This window comes from Enhydra lutris, unplaced genomic scaffold (assembly GCF_002288905.1).
Source record: "Enhydra lutris kenyoni isolate GAN:26980312 unplaced genomic scaffold, ASM228890v2 scaffoldscaffold28, whole genome shotgun sequence".
NCBI lineage: Eukaryota > Metazoa > Chordata > Mammalia > Carnivora > Mustelidae > Enhydra > Enhydra lutris.
Genome location: NW_019154112.1, coordinates 11,466,198 through 11,486,096, shown reverse-complemented (window position 1 = coordinate 11,486,096; position 19,899 = coordinate 11,466,198). Strand labels below are relative to the sequence as shown.

Genomic DNA, 19,899 nt, shown 5'->3' with positions numbered 1-19,899 from the left:
TAAATAGGAGTCCTGATATACAAAAAAGCATAGAGGCGACCTATAAGACAGAAAATAGTAAACTTTTAGATGAGCCATTTTGTGAAGATTTTTAAAAGCTTCTTAATATATCCACCTGGTAATTTGTATTCACTTAGGTCAGTGAAACAATTTTGGTATTTAAAAATACATTAATATAGACAAACCCTCTTAAAATTGACGGCAAGTGCAACGTCAGCTTAGCAGAGCTTTGTAAGAGGCAATGGGACTGCTTCTTGCAGCTGGGAAGCATGAAGTGGGGAGATGCACTTATTATTTCTGCTGATCCTCATACTAACTTTGTCAGAAAAATTATCTGTCGTTGTGACACTTCCCAGCTGCTCCACTGGCAAGTAACCATATTTGAAGAGATATTCTTTCTAATTTTGGGTTAGTAGACAAAAGAATAGAAAATTAGATTATTTTAGCTTTTCAAAACAAGTTCTGCAGAAAGCATGGGGGTGCACAAGGTGATATTTATATCACGAGAGTTTAAAGCACACGATACATTTGTCATTGTGCAGAGACTCCTATCAAGATGAAATTCTATTTTCTCCTTCAGAATTTATCTATATATTGCTTCTGTTCATTCAGAACACTTATAAATAAAATGTGCAAGAAAAGATTATTAGTAACGGCAACTTTTTAAAATCTATTTTAGGGAGATACAGGACCTCCAGGACCACCAGCCTTAACTGTAAGTATTCCTGAAATCAGAATTCAAAATTGAAATATGTTATCCTCTTCATTATTCACACTACATCATGACTAAACCAAAATTTAAGCTTTAGGATATTTTGAGAAGTGAAAGTGACCTTAGAGTCGATCTAGCCAAACCTCCAGATTTTAAAGATGGGGCAGCTGCCCGCATCAGTGAAATACTTAACCCGAGGTCATACCAGTAGTTATGAGGAAAGTCTGGAGGCAGTGCCAGTTCTGAACAATTTTCTCTACCCTCCATATGGTTCATAATTGTGCCCCTAGAATGTTTGATTATACATTCTTAACAAGACATTTAAAGTTAATGGAAGCAGAGACTGTTCTACTTATTCTAAAAACTGTAAAAGAACAAAATAAACTATAATTGCCCAATGGATTAAAAACAGCTACCTGTTTGAACTGATTGTTCCATTCCCCAAAACCTGTCCGAGACAATTGCTTTTCCTATGCGATTAGCTTCTAAGATTTACAAGTGATAAAAGGCTGATATTTCTGTAACAGATTTATGAGAAAAGTTCCTAATGTGCACATAATGGGATTGTTCTCAATTAAATGGTTCATCATTTATTAAGCATTTAATCATAAATATATAATGACTTTATATTTGGATATAATTTACTGCTATAGATTTTCTTCATAAGACGTTAAGGGCTGTCATTTAACTTAAAGGTTTGGTCTAACAATGACTCTAAGCTTAGTAGGAAAAAGGAAACTTTATGTTGATATTATCTAACGACATAAATTAAGACTTGAAATCATCGGTTTTCAGACCAATTCTGATCATAGAAGGTCAGGGGTTTAAAAAGAAATCTAGCATCGGTGTTGAGCTCTTCCCAACAAGGCAGCACAGTAATCTCAACGACTGTGTGGCTTTGATAACGTTCATACTTATCTTTGTACTTGGAAATGTCATTCTGAACAATACCTTAATAATGTCTTATGCAACTAATTTTTGCAATGCTTTCTTAAGGGACAAATATTTCTTTATAAATGAAAAAATCTAAGGAATCAAACACAGGACTTAGAAATAACCAAATTCAATTTACAATGGAATTCTCTGCTTGAAGCTTTTATTTTCAAGATGGAAATGAAAACTATTTGAGAGGTGGTTTTAACTGCATATTAGTCAGCTTTTTTATACTTTGTGGAGTTTATTTTTAAAACTATTTGGCAGTGATATCGACTTAAGCCTGCTTATTTTATTTAAGTCACATGCTTTCTTTTGTAAGTTACATGTTCACCCACTCCACTTACTTATCTGATTTCCTAGTCCTTTCTAACTTGTGTTTGAAGGGCAAAATGTAGTCTTTGTTTATCATTTCATCTGATAATGCAGTTTTGGCCCCTTACCCAGAAAACTGTATTGGAATAGATATACTTTATGGATTTTCTTTTTTTAAGAGGTGGGGAGGGAGAGTGCCTGTGCATGAGGGGAGGGACAAAGGGAGAGGGAGAGAAGCAATCGTAAGTAGGCTCCACATCCAGAGTAGAGCCCAAAACCAGGCTTGATCTCATGACTTTGAGATCAGGACCTGAGCCAAAATCAAGAGTCAGACACTTAACCAACTGAGCCACCCAGGCATCCCTATTTTATGGATTTTTAATAACAGTTATTCTCTTCCTACCAAATAACACCTAATAGATGTCCCTGTACTATTTAGCTGGCAGACACTGAGGGAGTACAAGTGAATTTGTTCATAAAAATATAACAAGGCAAAGCCACTGTGAAATGAAATGTTTTATTTCATAGTTTAATATTAGTATTATTTGGATATTACTATTTTAATTCTTATGTCATAACTTTATTAACATTATCAACTGTTAAAAAATGGGCAGAGACCTGAATAGACGTTTTTCCAAAGAAGACATCCAGATGGCCAACAGACACATGAAAAGATGCTCAACATCACTCAGCATCAGGGAGATGCACATCAAAACCACGATGAGACACCACCTCATACCAGTCAGAATGGCTAAAATTTACAACATAGGAAAAAACAATTGTTGGTGAGGTTGTGGAGAAAAGGGAACCCTCTTACACTGTTGGTGGGAATGCAAACTGGTGCAGCCACTCTGGAGAACAGCATGGAGGTTCCCCAAAAAGTTAAAATTACAACTCCCTGTGATCCAGCAATTGTATTACTCAGCACTGACCGAAAGGATACAAAAATATTAATTCGAAGGGATACACACATCTTGATGTTTGCAACAGCATTATCAACAATAGCCAAATTATGTAAAGAGCCCAAATGTCCATCAACTGATGAATGGATAAAGAGAATATGGTGTGTGTGTGTGTGTGTGTGTGTGTGTGTGTGATGGAATATTACTCAGCCATAAAAAAATGACATGACATGACATGACATGAGTGGAGCTAAAGAGTATTATACTAAGTGAAATAACTTAGTCCAAGAAGGACAAATACCATATGGTTTCATTCATATGTGGAATTTAAGAAACAAAACATGTGAACATAAGATAAAAAAAAAAAAAAAGGAGGCAAAACAGGAAATAGACTCTTAACTATAGAGAACAAATTGAGGGTTACTGGAGGGGAAGTGGGTGAGGAGATAGGTGATGGGCCTTAGGGAGTGAACTTGTGATGAGCACTGGGTATTGCATGTAAGTGATGAATTACTAAATCCTACACCTGAAACTAATATTATACTGAATGTTAACTAACTGGAATTTAAATAAAAAATTGGGGGCATCTGGGTGGCTTAGTTAAGCATCCGACTCTTGATTTCGGCTCAGGTCATGATCTCAGGGTCATGAGATCAAGCCCTGTGTCAGGCTCCACTCTGGGTGCGGAGCCTACTTAAGATCCTCTCTCTCTCTCTACTCCTCCCCGTCCCCTCCTCCTGCCCCTGAGCTCATGCTCCCACTCACTCCTAAAAAACTGAATGAATGAAAGAATGAATGAATGAATGAAAACTTGGAAATTAAATAAATACTTTAAAAATTTTTTAAAAGACAATTGTTAAATATGAAATAGGCATGAAGCAAAATGCATACCACCTTACCATGTACTATTTAATTGATTTTATGATGTAGATTAATACATTTTAATGCAGTGATTGATAACAGTTTTCAAGGAAGATAAACTTGAAAGCTATACTGACTCCACTATATTCAGAATAAAGGAGACATTTTTTATGAGTCAATAAACTGAGAGTTCGTTCATAGCGGTTCTCAAAGCTAATTGCACAATAAATTCACTAGAGAGCTTTAAAACTTACCAATCTGTGGCTCCACCTCTAGAAATTAAAATTCAGTAGATCTGGTGTGGACCAGTATGTTTTAAATCTCCTGGGGTAGTTCTAAATATGCAGCTGTAATTGAAAGCTGTTGTATATGGGCACTGGAATGGAATAAGCTTTCTTCCTATTGAAAAAATTCTTTTAGACTTTTGAAGAAGTCTGACTTTCATCTGAAATCCAACCTAATGCATCATAATAAAGAAATATCTCTTTCCATTAGGGAGGCACATTAGTAAAACTAAATTAAGATTGAAGTCTGCTTGGTTAAGTGGAGGATTTAGGACTAGGAAGACTCCTTTAATTACAGCCTTAACCCAGCCATTCAAGGACTGCAGTGAGCTCAGGTGTCTTAATGCTTCTCAGAATTTATTGCGCCCAAGAACATTCAGGGGTCTTGTTTGTATACCTATTTTATTTGATTAAGTCCTTGTAGGTGTGAGGTTCTGCATTTCCAACTGGGGGGGGTGCAGGTGCTGCTGGTCCTCAGACCACACTTTGAGTCACAGGGCTTAGCACTCGGCCACCAGCTGCACTGCAGACTTGTTGCCTCATTCCACAGATTAGTGGTTCCCTTCCCATACTGTCCAGTAGATGTACACAGATCATCTGATGTAGGTGTGCTTATTTTAAGATTTTTCCTGCTTTTCCTGAGCTTCTTTGATCTGTAAATGTATGTATTTCACCTAACTTGGGAAATTTTTGTCCATGATAAATTTTTTTATACAATGCTGGATTACTTTTCATGTACTTAGAAACTTACAACTGTGAACACAAGTGAATCAGCTTTACAGATTATTTATTCTATTTGCCTTACCTTCGATGTATATCTGAATCTGACTTACTCTCACTTTTCAGTACCCAATTAACGGATTCCCTGCTTCTTCCTTTGATCTCCTTGAGTTTTACAGAAACACGGAAGCCAGAAAGCTTCCCTCATCATGCTTCTGTTCAAAATCTCCAGTGTTTCTCAATTTGATTCATAGTAAAAGCCCAAGTCTATTCATTGGCCTAGCCTACAAGGTCTCCCAGGATTCAACTCTTGCTGCATTTCTGACTTCATCTCTCATTCTTCTCTTTTTGGTAACTTTATTCCACAACAATGGCCTTCTTGCACTTCTTCAAGCATGCCTGGCACACCCCCACTTGAGGTTTGCATTTGCTGTTCTCCTTCCTGCTCTAGCAGGGAGCATAGCTACTTCCTTTAAGTTTTAACAATGACCACATTGAACTACCCTACACACATACACACACAGAAACACAGAATTTCTAACACCCATTAGTGCTCCATTTTTTTTTCATTTTCTCTATAGCATTTATTACTTTCTAATGTATCATTTAAAACATCTATTATATTTATATTATATATTTATTATATTTGTTGTCAATATTACTCTACACTTGACTATTAATCCCATGAGAGGCAAAGGTTCTCTGTGACTTTTGTTCATTGTTGAATTCCAAGCACACAGAACAGGGTTTATCACATAGTGTGTCCTGAAGAAAAAAAAAAAAAAGTGATGTTTAATGAATATTGTCGTTGTAGGTATTTTAATCTTTGCTTTTTAACCTCATTGATTCCATTTACTATCTCTCTTTCTCTTAGTTTGTATAAAAATAAGAATCAGCTCTTATATAATGATTTTGGTGAAATAATTTGGACTGATGTTTTCTTTGTCACAAATTTTTGTGCTGCTTATTCCATTTTTATTGTTTTATGGTCATTTGTTTATTGAAGTTCTCTTAAGTCAATTTTTTATAACATTAAAAAAAGAGCAGAGTGCTAGCCAAATAGAATAAATCTGTGATTCCTATGGCTTGATTCTGACACAAAAGTATGAATTGAAACAAAAGTCTTTGATCTACAGTTTTAGGGTTTACCTTATCTTGCCTGATTTATTACTCATCTCTCAGCACTTTGTTTAACTAAAATGTCAAATTTGGCAGCTAATCCATAAAAATATTAAATCAGTTGCTATAATTTGGGACTTTTGCTTTCAATAGCACAAATGGAAACCAAATAAAACCAGATTGTACCATGATTCCAGCTGAAATTCTCTAAGCAACGGCCTATTAACAACAAAAGAATTATTCCCTTATAAATAAACTTTGCATGTACATTTTAAAATTCTAGTTCTAAAAATGTCATCAAATCACCTTTTTCTGAAGCTTATTTGGTTGCCACCATACCTAGAACGAGTGTCACAGTGACACTTAACAAGTGAATTACTGGAAATTGTTATCATAGTGGAATAAGAGTTTTCTACCATATTCCTCCTAAAGAACATCAATTTAGACAATTACCCATGGATAAGATAGCTTTGTGGAAGTCCAGAAGGAAGTCTAGTGGAGTCTAGTGGAGAAGTTCCAGCATACCACTGAAGCAAAGAAATCTGAAAAGAGTGAAAGAACAGTTTCAATCTACATGCATCAGCCCTCCCCAAGTCTGCACAGCTCAATGCCAAGAGACACCTTTTCAGCCCTTGATTTCTCCTGCTGGGGAAAGTGAGAGCTTGTGGATGAGAACTCACCTGTCCCAGTGATGCAGGACGCTGCCAAAGAAACTCACTTCCTTCTTGCCTCATCCAAAATACTGAGATGTGCTGTGTGATAGGGTGGGTAATACTGGGGAAAAAAGAGCAGGTAGAGCTCTCAGAGGGCACTAAAGGAATGTGAATCCTACTGAGTGTACGTACCCTAGACTCCATTAGGAAACTCACTCACAAGCCTCTGGGCATTCCTCACCTTTGATTCTCCCCCTAATGGCCCACAGGCACCTCCAAAGCTCCATGCACCTCACCTCCACACATACCAACCTCATGGCCATCTTCATGTGTATGCTCCCAGTGGCAGCAGGAATGAGCCTTTGCAGAGGACTAGTGAGTGATCCAAGAATCCTGGGATTGAGCCCCACTTAGGACTTCTCTGTCTCCCCCGTGCTTGTGCTCTCTTTCTTGCTCTCTCTGACAAATAAATAAAATCTTAAAATTTAAAAAAATCAAGTATGAAGACAACAACAAAAGACTTCAAGGAACACTAAAAATCAAGGAAACATGACATTACCAAAGAACACAATAATTTTGCGATAGCAGATCCCAAAGAAATAGAGATATGCAATTTTCCTAATTAAGAATTCAAAGTAGTTTTAAGAAAGTTCAATGAGCTTACAAGAAAGTTCAATGAAATCGGGAAAGTAATACATGAACAAAATGAGAGAGAAATCATAAAAAAGAACCAGATAAATCCTGGAGCTGAAGACTCCAGTAAATGAAATGAAAAGAAAATGCAGTTGAGAGCATACAACAGACAAACAGAAGAAAGAATCTGTCAAGTAGAAGGCAAGTCCAGTCAGAACAGAACAGAAAAAAGAATGAAAACGAGAAAAGAAAGCCTACATGAAATATGGGATATCATTAATAGAAATGATCTATGCATTATTGGAGTACCAAAAAGAGAAGAGAGGAGAAATGGGTAGAAAGCTTATTTAAAGAAATAATGGCTGAAAAATTCCCAAAGCTGGAGAAAAAGTTGCACACTTGAATTCATGAAGCTCATAGATTCACAATAGCCAGAACATGTAATGTGTGCAGTATATGTGTATAATTATTCAGCCATAAAAAGAAGGAAATCCTGCCATTAGCAACAACATGGATGGACCTTGAAGGCATTTATGCAGAGTGAAATAAGTCAGAGAAAGATGAATACTCATGTTCTCACTTATATGTGGAATCTAACGAAACAGAATTCATAGGAACAGAGAATAGACTGGTGGTTGCTAGGGATAAGGGATGGGGGAAATAGAGAGATGTTGGTCAAACTTCCAATTATAAGATGGCTAAGTTCTGGGGATCTAATGCACAGCATGATGACAATAGTTAACAATACTTGAAAGTTGCTAAGAAATTAGATCTTAAATTATCAGCACACGTACACAAAAGGTGAGTTGAGTTGACAGAGTGTTAACTAATCTTATTGTGGTAAGTGTTTGATTATATACACACGTATCAAATCATCAGGTTCTATATCTTAAACTAAGACAATGTTATATGTCAGTTATATTCCAATAAAATGGGGATGTGTGATTTACTGATAAACTTAACATATCTCTTCTGTTTGATATTTATCATTTACAAAGCAGATGTTTATTTGCATGAACTGAAACCAACACTGAATAAAAAAAATCATAGGGGCACCTGGGTGGCTCAGTGGGTTAAAGCCTCTGCCTTCGGCTCAGGTCATGATCTCAGGGTCCTGGGATCGAGCCCCGAATTGGGCTCTCTGCTCAGCAGGGAGCCTGCTTCCCTCTCTCTCTCTCTCTCTCTGCCTGCCTCTCCGCCTACTTGTGATCTCTGTCTGTCAAATAAATAAATAAAATCTTTAAAAAAAAATCATAACATTCAAATTTCTTTGATCAAAATGCAATTTATCTAAGATCATAATGCAAATTTATGTAAAAGTAGCTTCTGCTAAATTATTCTGAAATCATAAGATTTTAATACAAAAATCCTCTATTACAGTTTAATATTTTGTGGTTTATTTATGTTATTTTAAGTGTGACATTTTACACCAGTTTTTACTTTTTTTTAAAGTTTTTATTTACATTCCAGTTAGTTAACATCCAAAGTGGTATTAGTTTCTGGAGTAGAATTCAGTGATTCATCATTTACGTACAAGACCCACTGCTCATCACAAGTGCCCTCCTTAGTATCCATCACCTGTTTAACCCATCCCCCATCCACCTCCCCTCTAGTAACTATCAGCTTGTTCTCCATAGTTAAGAGTCTGTTTTCTGGCTTGCCTCTCTCTTTTTTTGCTCCCATGTTCATTTCTTAAATTCTACATATGAGTGAAATCATATGGTATTTATCTTTCTCGGACTGACTTATTTCACTTAGTATATTATGCTTTAGCTCCATCCTTGTGGTTGCAAATGGCAAGATTTCATTCTTTTTGATGGCTGAGTAATATCCCATTATATTTATGTATACCACATCTTCTTTATGCATTCATCAGTTGATGGACATTTGGGCTCTTTCCATAATTTGACTACTGTTGACAATGCTGCTATAAACAGCAGGGTGCATGTAACACTTTGAATAAGTGTTTTTGTTTTCTTTGGGTAAATACCTAGCAGTGCCAGTGCTGGATTGTAGTTCTATCTTTAACTTTTTGAGGACCCTCAATATGGTTCTCCAGAACGACAACAACAATTTGCATTCCCACCAGCAGTGTAAGAGGGCCCTTTCTCCTCATCCTGCTAGCACTACTTTACATTTAAATACTAGATATAAATCTTTACATTTAATGTGCAAGTAAAATTACTGCAAATTATTTGCTTCTTTGTCATTTGAAGACAATAACTTCAAATATAACTTCTTTATATATAATTGTGTGTCTTTACATACAACTTCTTATAATTGTTGTATATCTTCTGTGTTCTTACTATTATACACTATTAACAGATATTCCTCATATAAAAAACATACTGCTGTTTTTACAGTCAAGTTTTGCCAAAATCCCTAACTGAAGCTTCAGAAGTGAGGCAGGGAATGTGATTGAAATAAGGCAGTTGGCTAACACCTCTGCCTTCTTCCCTCTTTTTTCTTTTGGCCTCTGCATGTCATATTAGAAGAGACAGGTGAAGGAAGGTAGAACAATGCTATTTCATGGAATATATCCATTAATTTTAGTTCCCAGGAAAATGACTATTTACTCTGGCCCTGTCCCTTTGGGGAGTTATTAAATACTCATCCAGATGGCACCAAACGTTTACACAGAAGCCAAAGGTTAAGTCAGTCAACAGCAGAAGTGTCTTAGACATGCTTACTAAAAAGCCAGTCCCTTGGGACCTGGATAAATCTAGCATAAGTGAAAATTAGGCACAGAGAAGGAACACAGATCTGACCCTATTGAAACTACCTTAAATACCATATGCAACTGAGAGAAAATCTCAGCTGGTCATTTGTAAATCAGATGACACACAAATTAACAGGTGGCCTCCACAAACAAGAAATCATATAGTATTCACATAAAGGAAACCTTGAGATAGGGTTTTTCTTTCTTTCAAAATTAATGAGTTGAAAATACAATAATGATCAGTTCAGTGGATGCTGTGGCCCATTCCCTCCGTTTCTCTCCCCTTTGACCTGAATGCTTATGTGCAGAATATTATGCTAGGTGCTGGGAACACAGAAACAACCCTTGTGTTGTTGCCTTCCCTAGAACCTATTTGATTTATGAAAAAGCAAACAGTTGTTTAAGATTGATCATTTTCACACTGATCATTTGCAGTTAGCATATAGTCTACTAGTATTTGTACAACTGTAGTTATGTTAGTATTACATGAAAACAGTTATTTAAGAGGAAATCATTTTTTATTCGAATCCTTATGCTATAATTTAAACAGTTACTTAGTTTAAATACATTTAAATCACAGACAACTACAAAATAGTGTTTTCTTACTAAAATTCCTAAGAAACTATAACTATCTCCTGTTAGGTAAATGAAATAGAAAAGTTCTTGTTAAATACCACAGAACATAATTTCTTTTAGTTTTGACTTGAATAAATATATCATCTACAGCATATGTATACCATACATATTGATATCTACACATAAATATATGTGCTATAGTATAGTAATTAATAGGCAATTCCATTAAGATTATTTAAAATCCCTTACATAGCAAAATCTGAATTATTTATATGGTCTTTCTATGAATTGCCTGAATTTGAATTAAGTTTGTCTTAAAAAGTTGCATAATTCATAGTTAATTCACTGTTAACTTTCTGAAACTGATGATCCAGCTCAATATTGAGTTTTTTAGGATACTAGTGGGCCAGAAGAAAGAAGGGATTTGATTTCAAATATTCTTAAAAATCAATTATTTTTTTTAATGTATGGGCAAAAGACTTACATAAATGATTTAGTTGATTAAAATAGAAGGTATTTCTATCTATAAAACTATTTTTATTGACTCTGTGCAGAGATATAGGGGAGTGGATGCTTAAGGCCCTAGAAAGATTTATGTTCAGCCTCACAGAAGATTTATGTTTTGGAAAAACATACCATCAGCTCATTTGACAGAAGGTGATTTATATATCTTTCATTAGATAAATGATTTGAGAATAGCTCCTTCTGCCCTTCTGCTTATAGTTTGCTTCTGTTTTAAAAGACATTTCAAATTGTTTTCATCACAATTCTATGTTATGTATTTTAAAGCTCAACAATAAAACTTTTTTTCCTAAAAGTGCTATACACTAGCAGTTAGGGAATTTTATGAAGGAGCTGTTTTTTCATGATGAGATATTCAGTGATCTAGAAAAAATACATTAAAATGTATCTTAAATGCCATTAGAAAATTAAAAATGGAAAAGCCGTTTGAAAAATTATAGGGAGACAAGTGTGTATTTAAGTCAGATATACATAGAAATCAGTTAAATTCAATTTTACTGTAAGTATATGAAAAAATTTGGGTAGGAACCTTGTATTGATCTATAAAGTGGTATTTTATAATTAGAATTATATTTATTCCACTTAACTATTTCACTGGTTTTAACAAACCCAAAATTCATGCATTATAGCTTAGGAGTTACCCCGTCCCTTCATCCAGGGTTTGAACCTAAGCATGTTACTTGACTTCTTCCCTGTGCCCTACTTTCAGCATCTATAAAATGGAATGATAATATTTCTTACTACATAGCATTGAAGTAATGATTAAATGAATTAGTATTTGTAAAACTTCCTGAAAAATGATTGGCTCCTAGTAAGTACTATTTAACATTTAGCTAGTGTTCTCATTGTTATTATGCTAATCTTCAAAGGCAAAACATCAATAGGAATGAGTATCAATAGGAATGAGACCTTTATGAAGTAATTGCTAAGAAATGTTCAAAGACAACTTTTGTACAATCACAGCGTCTTTATGGGTAGAATTTTTTCATCTTAAGGAAATTATTAACTATAAACTGAATCAAAGTATTTTCTTTTTTTACTTCTAGTGTAGTCTCTATGAGGATATAGCAACCCTTTCTATCATACTCATTCCCTGCGACTTGTAGTACTTGGTGCAGTGTAGGTACTCAATACAAATTTCTTCATAGGCAGAAGACAGATATTTTTCACCGACAAACATAGTATCAAAATAAAATATCACCAAATCCTACGGGTAAAATATCAATAGGGGAATATTAAATCCCTGACTCGAACATTATAATGAAAGGTAGATGCCCTCCTTCCAACTAAAAGTAATTAATTTAGGGCAGGTAGTTACCTGATCCTATATTGATTATTTTCAACAATGGCAATCCTGATGTCACTTACTGTCCCTCATTGATTTTTTTTGTCAGTTTGAAAGACATGTCATTTGTGGGCAACTGGAATTATCTCCTTATTTGAAGAATCCTACCTTCTGTTTAATATACTGCAGACATGAATAGAAGCCTCCTCTGTTTTAATTCATTATTAAAGTTTATTTTGATAAATAAACCCTAGATATAAGGCCAAGAAACTCAAATCTATCCTGAAATATGCAACTATTTTTATTTATTTTATTTTGGTCGTGTCGCTGACTAATATTTAGTGGTCAAAACAAGGTTTTAAAGATCATTCAAATTGTGAAATTCTATTATTTCACCTTTCAATTTCCTCAGGAATTCTAATTCATTTAGCTATATATGATGTAATGTCTATCCCTCTAGTAACATTTTAATAAATCCTCTCTTTCGTCACATTGTTTTGAAACAATAGAGATTAAATGTAAAAAAAAAAAATAGTTAAATTAGATATATCCACAATATAGAGAAAGAGTTGGACTTAGCAGAGTCCAGAACTGTGAAAGGTATGGAATTTTACCCCACTTGCAAGGTAACAATTAGCCTGCCACAATTTAACAGATCCTGGAAGAAGACATGAGATCCTGAGTCAGAGGTGTGGCTGTTATCTCTCACGGTAGCAGGCAACGTGAGCTTCGTGTTTGCACTGGTTGCCCTTGCCACCAAGCCTCAGGAGTAACCCAGATAGGTGCAGCACGTGCAATGGATTGGTGTCACAACTGAGGAACTCCAAGTTTTGGGAGCCCAAATCTTTTTCAGTGAACTTTTTTTAACAGCCCTTTGTCCTAGAAGGAGACATTATCTTTAAAATTCTGAACAGTAAGCACATCTTCCCTTTGGTTTTTGATATAAGCATTCTTAAAAAGATAATAACAGAAGTAGAAAAGAGCAATTAATACCTCCCTCACAAGACATGCATGAAAGAGCCATGGAAAAACCCATTGTCTCCCACCAATATCCACCCGTCTTTTCAACACTGTCTTGGCTCCTGGCAGATTTTTCTCTGAATATACCACTGCATCTGCTACTCTTACTAACCTTACCTGAGCAGGCTGAGACCAAAACTGTTCAACTTGTCCCATCTAACAGTTAACGAGGACTACTGTTAAAAGGATTCCAAGCAGGTAGATGAGGCCAACCTAGAGTACTGATTTCAACCATGTTCCCCTGGATCACAAACCCAACCAGCTGAACAAATCCCTTAAATTATCCAGATCTACCTTAGAAAACCAGATGATTTGTTCCTTAAGTTTCTGGACTGCTCTTTCCCCTTGATGTGAAGTATTACTCCAATACAATATATCAACAAGAACAGACACATTTTTAATAAAACTTATAGAAGCCCATTCTGTATCCTATGTTAGCCTGGTGTGCCACCAAAATGGTACTACTGTGTGAGCCATATTCGGTCAGGTAGCTATTATCTTTTTGATCTAGGACCACATCAAGCCAACAAGAACATCTAGGCAGCTGGGGCAGAATTAACTTTGAATTCTCTAGGTTCCCTTGTGGCTTGGCTGATGGGTGAAAAGATGGTTTGGAACATAGAGCAGTTAGTGCCTCCCTCATAAAACAAGCAGAAATGCCAAAGATTCATGGAGAATTATCTCCAACAATGTGCTTTGTATCCCTTTTTAAACAAATCCTAACAGATCGTTGCTCTTTTATTTACCACACCATTTGCTAACAATACCACTGCCTCATTCAGCCTCTGACCAATTCTAATCCTCAGGAGCTTTCTGGGACTTTGCTATTCTTACTTACCTTCAGTCTGTGCTGTTGATTTTTCATTCCATTTCTGATGGAACACCATTCTGTCTTACAAACACTTCTTAGTTTCCCAATATAATATATTCTAAAAAGTTTAATATCTTTCTGTATCAAAAAATGTCAAGGGTGATCCTATCAGGTCCAATAATATGCTAATATTTACCTAAAACCCCATTGGCGGATTAACATGATACATATTTAAATACATCTTATGCCCCAAATATTTCTTTGGAAGTGGAAGTAGAAAGTACTAGAAGTAGAATTGAGTTTTGGGGTCAGATATATTTGAGTTTAAAGCTCAGGTTCCCCCACTTATGTTCAGTATTACCTCTAGGAAGTTTATTTTTTCACCTATGAGAAGGAAAAATTCTATTTTGACAGTTATTAAATTAAATCACTTACGTAAAATGGCTAGTGGGATTCCTGATGCAATAGCAGCTACTCAGTAAATGTCAATTCTCTATTCTTTTCCTAATTTATTGTTGTGAGTGTGTGGAGGTCATCAAAGTATTTGTTGAAATGATGATGAAATGTTGCCCTCGGGCTTCTACCCTTTGGTTATGTGCAAATATGAGAATCTTTTTTATGTGCTGTTTGTATTGTCCTTTTATTCACTATTTATGTGCTTGTAAGAGCTTTATATTAGTACATTGACTCTCAAATTATGTTGATTTGTTCCCATGATACACTCCTTTTTTTAGAAGCTTAGAAATGACTTTCTAATTACTCCATTTCATTGAAATATTAAGAAAACATTAATTGTAATTTACGTTCATGCCAAATTTCTAGTGTTTGATTGGTAGTTTGAAAATTAAGGCATTTGTGCCTGGCTTTGATAACATCACAATCTGGTCATTTGAAAAACACATCATATTACCAACCCAGCAGATTGAAAAGTAACATGAGAATAATATCCTGGGGGAGGAGGGTCTATGTGATACATCATGACAAATCTTATTAAAGTTACTTGCACACACTGAACTGAAGTTACACTGACTCAGCCTTAACTTACTCAGTATATGATTATAGAGGGTAAATGCTTGACCCATTTCTAAAAGATTGTGTTTAAGAAAATATTTGTATATAGATTGACTTGTCCATTGGCTTGCAGTATAATTTCAACAAAAATTGAATTAGTTCTTAGATATATTAAACTAAGTCTCAGAATTTTAGTATTTTCAAGAATGCCTTTTTTGTCAATATAAAAACATTATCACACTTAACATCCACAAAAAGCCCATAAATAGACAATGCAGTTACTTTACCTATTGGTTAGTGTACAAATTACCAAAATACACCATATAGTTAATTCTGAATTTATAGGGAGTTCTCACTGATTTTGTTAATTAGGAATTAAACATTTCACTATTTAAGCAGCCACCCTGGCATTTTCCACCTGTTCTACAGAATTAACAAGGCTAGTTTATTTAGCCTTATAAAGGCCATCTCCTTCGTTCTGCCACCAACAAGTACAAGTTGAATCTAAAGACAAATTGATGACTAAAAAAAAAAAGAATACTTTACATGGGAGTACCTGGGTGGTGTGGTTGGGTACGTGTCCAGCTCTTGGTTTTGGCTCAGGTTGTGATCTCAGGGCCGGGATCGAGCCCCACATTGGGCTTTGTGTCCAGCATGGCATCTGCTTGGAATTTTCTCTTTCTTTCCTCTGCCAGTACCTTTCCCCCCATGCTCTCTTTCTCTCTGTCTCATGGTCCTTCTCTCTCTCTAAAATAAATCTTAAAATATTTTACATGATAATAATTACCATTATATTAACCAAATTAGTGGCAGATTATTGCAATTTGGGACCACTTATGTTAAGAGTAATGATCTGTTGTACACTTAGGGATAAATTGCTGGGTATAAAAATTAGAGCAATTTCTTGCTTTTTCAAATGCTAAATTTGAAACTGCATGCAATTGGTGAATTTTGAGAATAAGTTTATTTGCCTTAATTTATTTAGTATTTTAAATAAAAATTTAGTACTCTTCAAAATAGTATATTTACATAATTAAAAATAAAACTGAAAGGGTCATAAGATAAATGTCATATTTCAGTAAATAGATTGGGAATAATTACTTAACATTTGGAGAAACACAAAATTGGATGCATTTATCACTCCCATACCAATAAAAATATTAGATGGATCAAAATTTTAAAGGTGAAAATTAAACCAGAATGGTCTTATGGAAAATATGGAATTTTTTTTTAAGATTTTATTTATTGATTTGAGTGAGAGAGAGTGTACACTCTTGATTGAGGAGAGGGGCAGAGGGAAAAGCAGACTCCCCACTGTGCATGGAGACAAGACATGGGGCTCCCTCCTAGGACCCTGAGATCATGAGCCAGGCCAAAGTCAGAAGCTTAACCAACTCAACCACCCAGGTGCTCTGGAAAAAATAGAAAATTTAAAAATAATTACTAAAGAACAATTTTTTAAAAGTAAAAAGTCAAGAAAGTAAATATGAAAAAAATTAGTAAATGTGGCCACATCAACAAATAATTTGTGCATTGCAATTCAAAATATAGATATATATAGATATATAGATATAGATAAACTTCATTTTTAAAAAATGGGTAGGGATGTGAACAGAGTTTATACAAAATAAAGAATGAGATGTCTCTTAAACATAAAAAGTTAATCTAAATGTACTTATAATAAGAGAAATACAAATTACAATGTCTCTGACATACTAATTTTCACTTATAATACTGGCAGCAGTCTCAGTTCTTTTGGATATACACCTAGAAGTGGGACACCTGGATAATATGTTAGTTATAGTTTTCATTTTTCTAGTAACCTCCATGCTGGATTTTATAGCCATTGCACCATTTTACATTTCACTAGCTCTGTGTAAGGGTTCCAATTTTTCCACATCCTTAACAACACTTAACTTTTTCTTTTAAAGAAGCCATCCTAACGGATGTGAAGTGATCTTTCATTGTAGTTTTAACTTGGATTTTCCTGCTGATTACTGATGTTGAACATATTTTCACTTGCCTATGATAGAATAGCTAAGATACAGAAACAACCTAAATGTCACCTGACAGAGGAATAAAAATGTGGCATATACACACAGTGAAATATTACTTAGCCTTTAAAAAGGATAGAGGTACCTGTGTGGCTCAGTCTGTTAAGCATCAACTTTTGGTTTTGGCTCAGGTCATGATCTCCAGGTGGGGAGATGGAGCCCTGCATCGGGCTCCCCACTTGGTGGGGAGTCTTCTTCCCCCTCCCTTTCTTTCTACGCCTCCCCCCCGCAATTGCTCTCTCTCTCTGAAGTAAAATAATAAATCTTTAAAAAAAAAAAAAAAAAAAGGATATCCTGCCCTATGCCACAACATGAAAGAACCTGAAAGGTATTAGCTAAGTGAAATCAGCCAGTCACAGAAGGACTAATACCGTATGGTTCCACTTATGAAGTATCTAGCATAGTCAAACTCAATGAAGCAGAGTAGAATGAAGGGTAGTTGGCAGGAAGTAGGAGGAGGAGAAATTACAGAGCTGTTATTCAATGGGTGTAAAGTTTCAGACATACAAGATCAATACATTCTAGAAGTCTACTGTACAATATTGTGCCTATAGTTAATAATACTTGTTGTGCACTTAAAAATTTGTTAAGAAGGTAGGGCTCATTTTCAATATTCTTACCACAGTAAAAAAAAAAAAAAAAAAAAAAAGATTGGCAAAGATCAAAAAGTTTGATAGTATAGTGTGTAGTATATAGTATAGTGTGTAGGCAAAAATGTAGAGAAACACACTCATACATACTGAGGAACGTACATGTGGATATAGTCTCTTTGGAGGACAATTTGATATGGTTTATCAAAATTTCAAATTTTAGTTACAGATGGTCTTGCTCATTTATGAAATTAATGCATGTGCAAGGCTATTTATTTCAGCATTGTGTGAGATAGTAAAATAATAGAAAAAATCTAGATGCCCAGCCACAAGTGAATGGTTAATAGAGTTATAGTATTACTTTTATTTTTAAAAATATAAAATTTTCAGAATTTTATGACTATGTAAATATTGGTATTTGTAGAGCCATGTGGTATGCTTTTTTTCTATTGAATAGTTTTGTTTTTGTTTGTTTTGTTCTGTTCTGTGGTGTTTCTAATTATCTCTTTGCCCTGTAATTATCCTCCATATTTTTCAAATTCTCTCACTCAGTCTTTTATTTTGGGGGAGTCCTGTTCATTCTTGGCTACTAGCTTTTACTACGTTCTTAACTACTAGCTTTCCAGAGAAGCTACAAAATTCTCTTTCTTTTTTTAATTTAATTTAATTTAATTTAATTTTTTCAGTGTTCCAAGATTCATTGTTTATGCACCACACCCAGTGCTCCATGCAATATGTGTCCTGCTTAATACCCACCACCAGGCTCACCTAACCTCCCAACCCCCTTCTCTCCAAAACCCTCAGTTTGTTTTCTGTGACTCCTTTTATTTTTTTTTCTTGATTGATTCCAAATCCTCTTCTTTTTTTTTTCTTTTTTAAAGATTTTATTTATTTGACAGAGAGAGATCACAAGTAGAGAGAGAGAGAGGAGGAAGCAGGCTCCCTGCCTAGCAGAGAGCCTGATGCAGGACTCGATCCCAGGACCCTGAGATCATGACCTGAGCTGAAGGCAGAGGCTTAACCCACTGAGCCACCCAGGCAGCCCCCAAATCCTCTTCTTTTCCTTGTTATCTCCTTTCTTGGTTTCACTCTTTCATTTATGTGAATACATTTCAAGCAAATTACTAGAAAAATGTAAAAAGAAGATATGGTCCATATATACTATGGAATATTATGCCTCCATCAGAAAAGATGAATACCCAACTTTTGTATCAACATGGATGGGACTAGAAGAGATTATGCTGAGTGAAATAAGTCAAGCAGAGAGAGTCAATTATATGGTTTCGCTTACTTGTGGAGCATAAGGAATAACATGGAGGACATGGGGAGATGAAGAGGAGAAGGGAGTTGGGGGAAATTGGAGGGGGAGACAAATCATGAGAGACTGTGGACTCTGAGAAACAAACTGAGGGTTTTGGAGGGGAGGAGGATGGTGGGTTGGGTGACCCTGGTGGTGGGAATTATGGAGGCCACGTATTGCATGGAGCACTTGGGTGTGGTGCATGAACAATGAATTCTGGAACACTGAAAAGAAATTTTTTTAAAAAATTTAAAAATTAGGGGCGCCTGGGTGGCTCAGTGGGTTAAGCCGATGCCTTCGGCTCAGGTCATGATCTCAGAGTCCTGGGATCGAGCCCCGCATCGGGCTCTCTGCTCGGCAGGGAGCCTGCTTCCTCCTCTCTCTCTGCCAGCCTCTCTGCCTACTTGTGATTTCTCTGTCAAATAAATAAATAAAATCTTTAAAAAAAAAATTTAAAAATTAAAAATAAAAAGGAGTAAACTTTCTAAGATTTTACATGTCTGAAAGTGTTTTTATTCTACTTGTATACTTGATTGCTAGTTTGTCTTGGTACTGACTTCTAGGTTAGAAATTATTTCCATCAGAATTATAAAGGTTTTGCTCATTGTCTGATAAGAAATAGAATGCTTTATGACTTCTTTTTCTTCCTGGTTTCCTAAGAGGAGGGAAAGCAAAAATACTGGTGTCAAATTCACCATTCTTCTCCTGAAACTGTTCATTCAAGGAAATAGTAAGGAAATGTTTTCAATTTCCTTTCTGGTTGGATAGAAACAGCCTTTATCTGTTCCTTCCTCTGTGTTGTTCATGTTCAACTTTGTGATCTATGAGAATATCTCTTCATATATAGTGATGAGATGCTTGATATTTAGAAATACTCTT

General features: G+C 35.3%; 1 protein-coding gene across 1 annotated transcript in view; it reads left to right on the top strand.

Moving 5' to 3' along the window:
• The window catches only part of LOC111152319 (collagen type XIX alpha 1 chain), a 306,943-nt gene that overhangs the window by 141,200 nt on the left and 145,844 nt on the right, over nucleotides 1-19,899 (top strand). Inside the window, exon 14 of the mRNA XM_022510811.1 lies at nucleotides 680-715. Within this exon, the coding sequence (XP_022366519.1) occupies nucleotides 680-715 (36 nt within the window). The remainder of the gene's footprint in view (nucleotides 1-679; nucleotides 716-19,899) is intronic.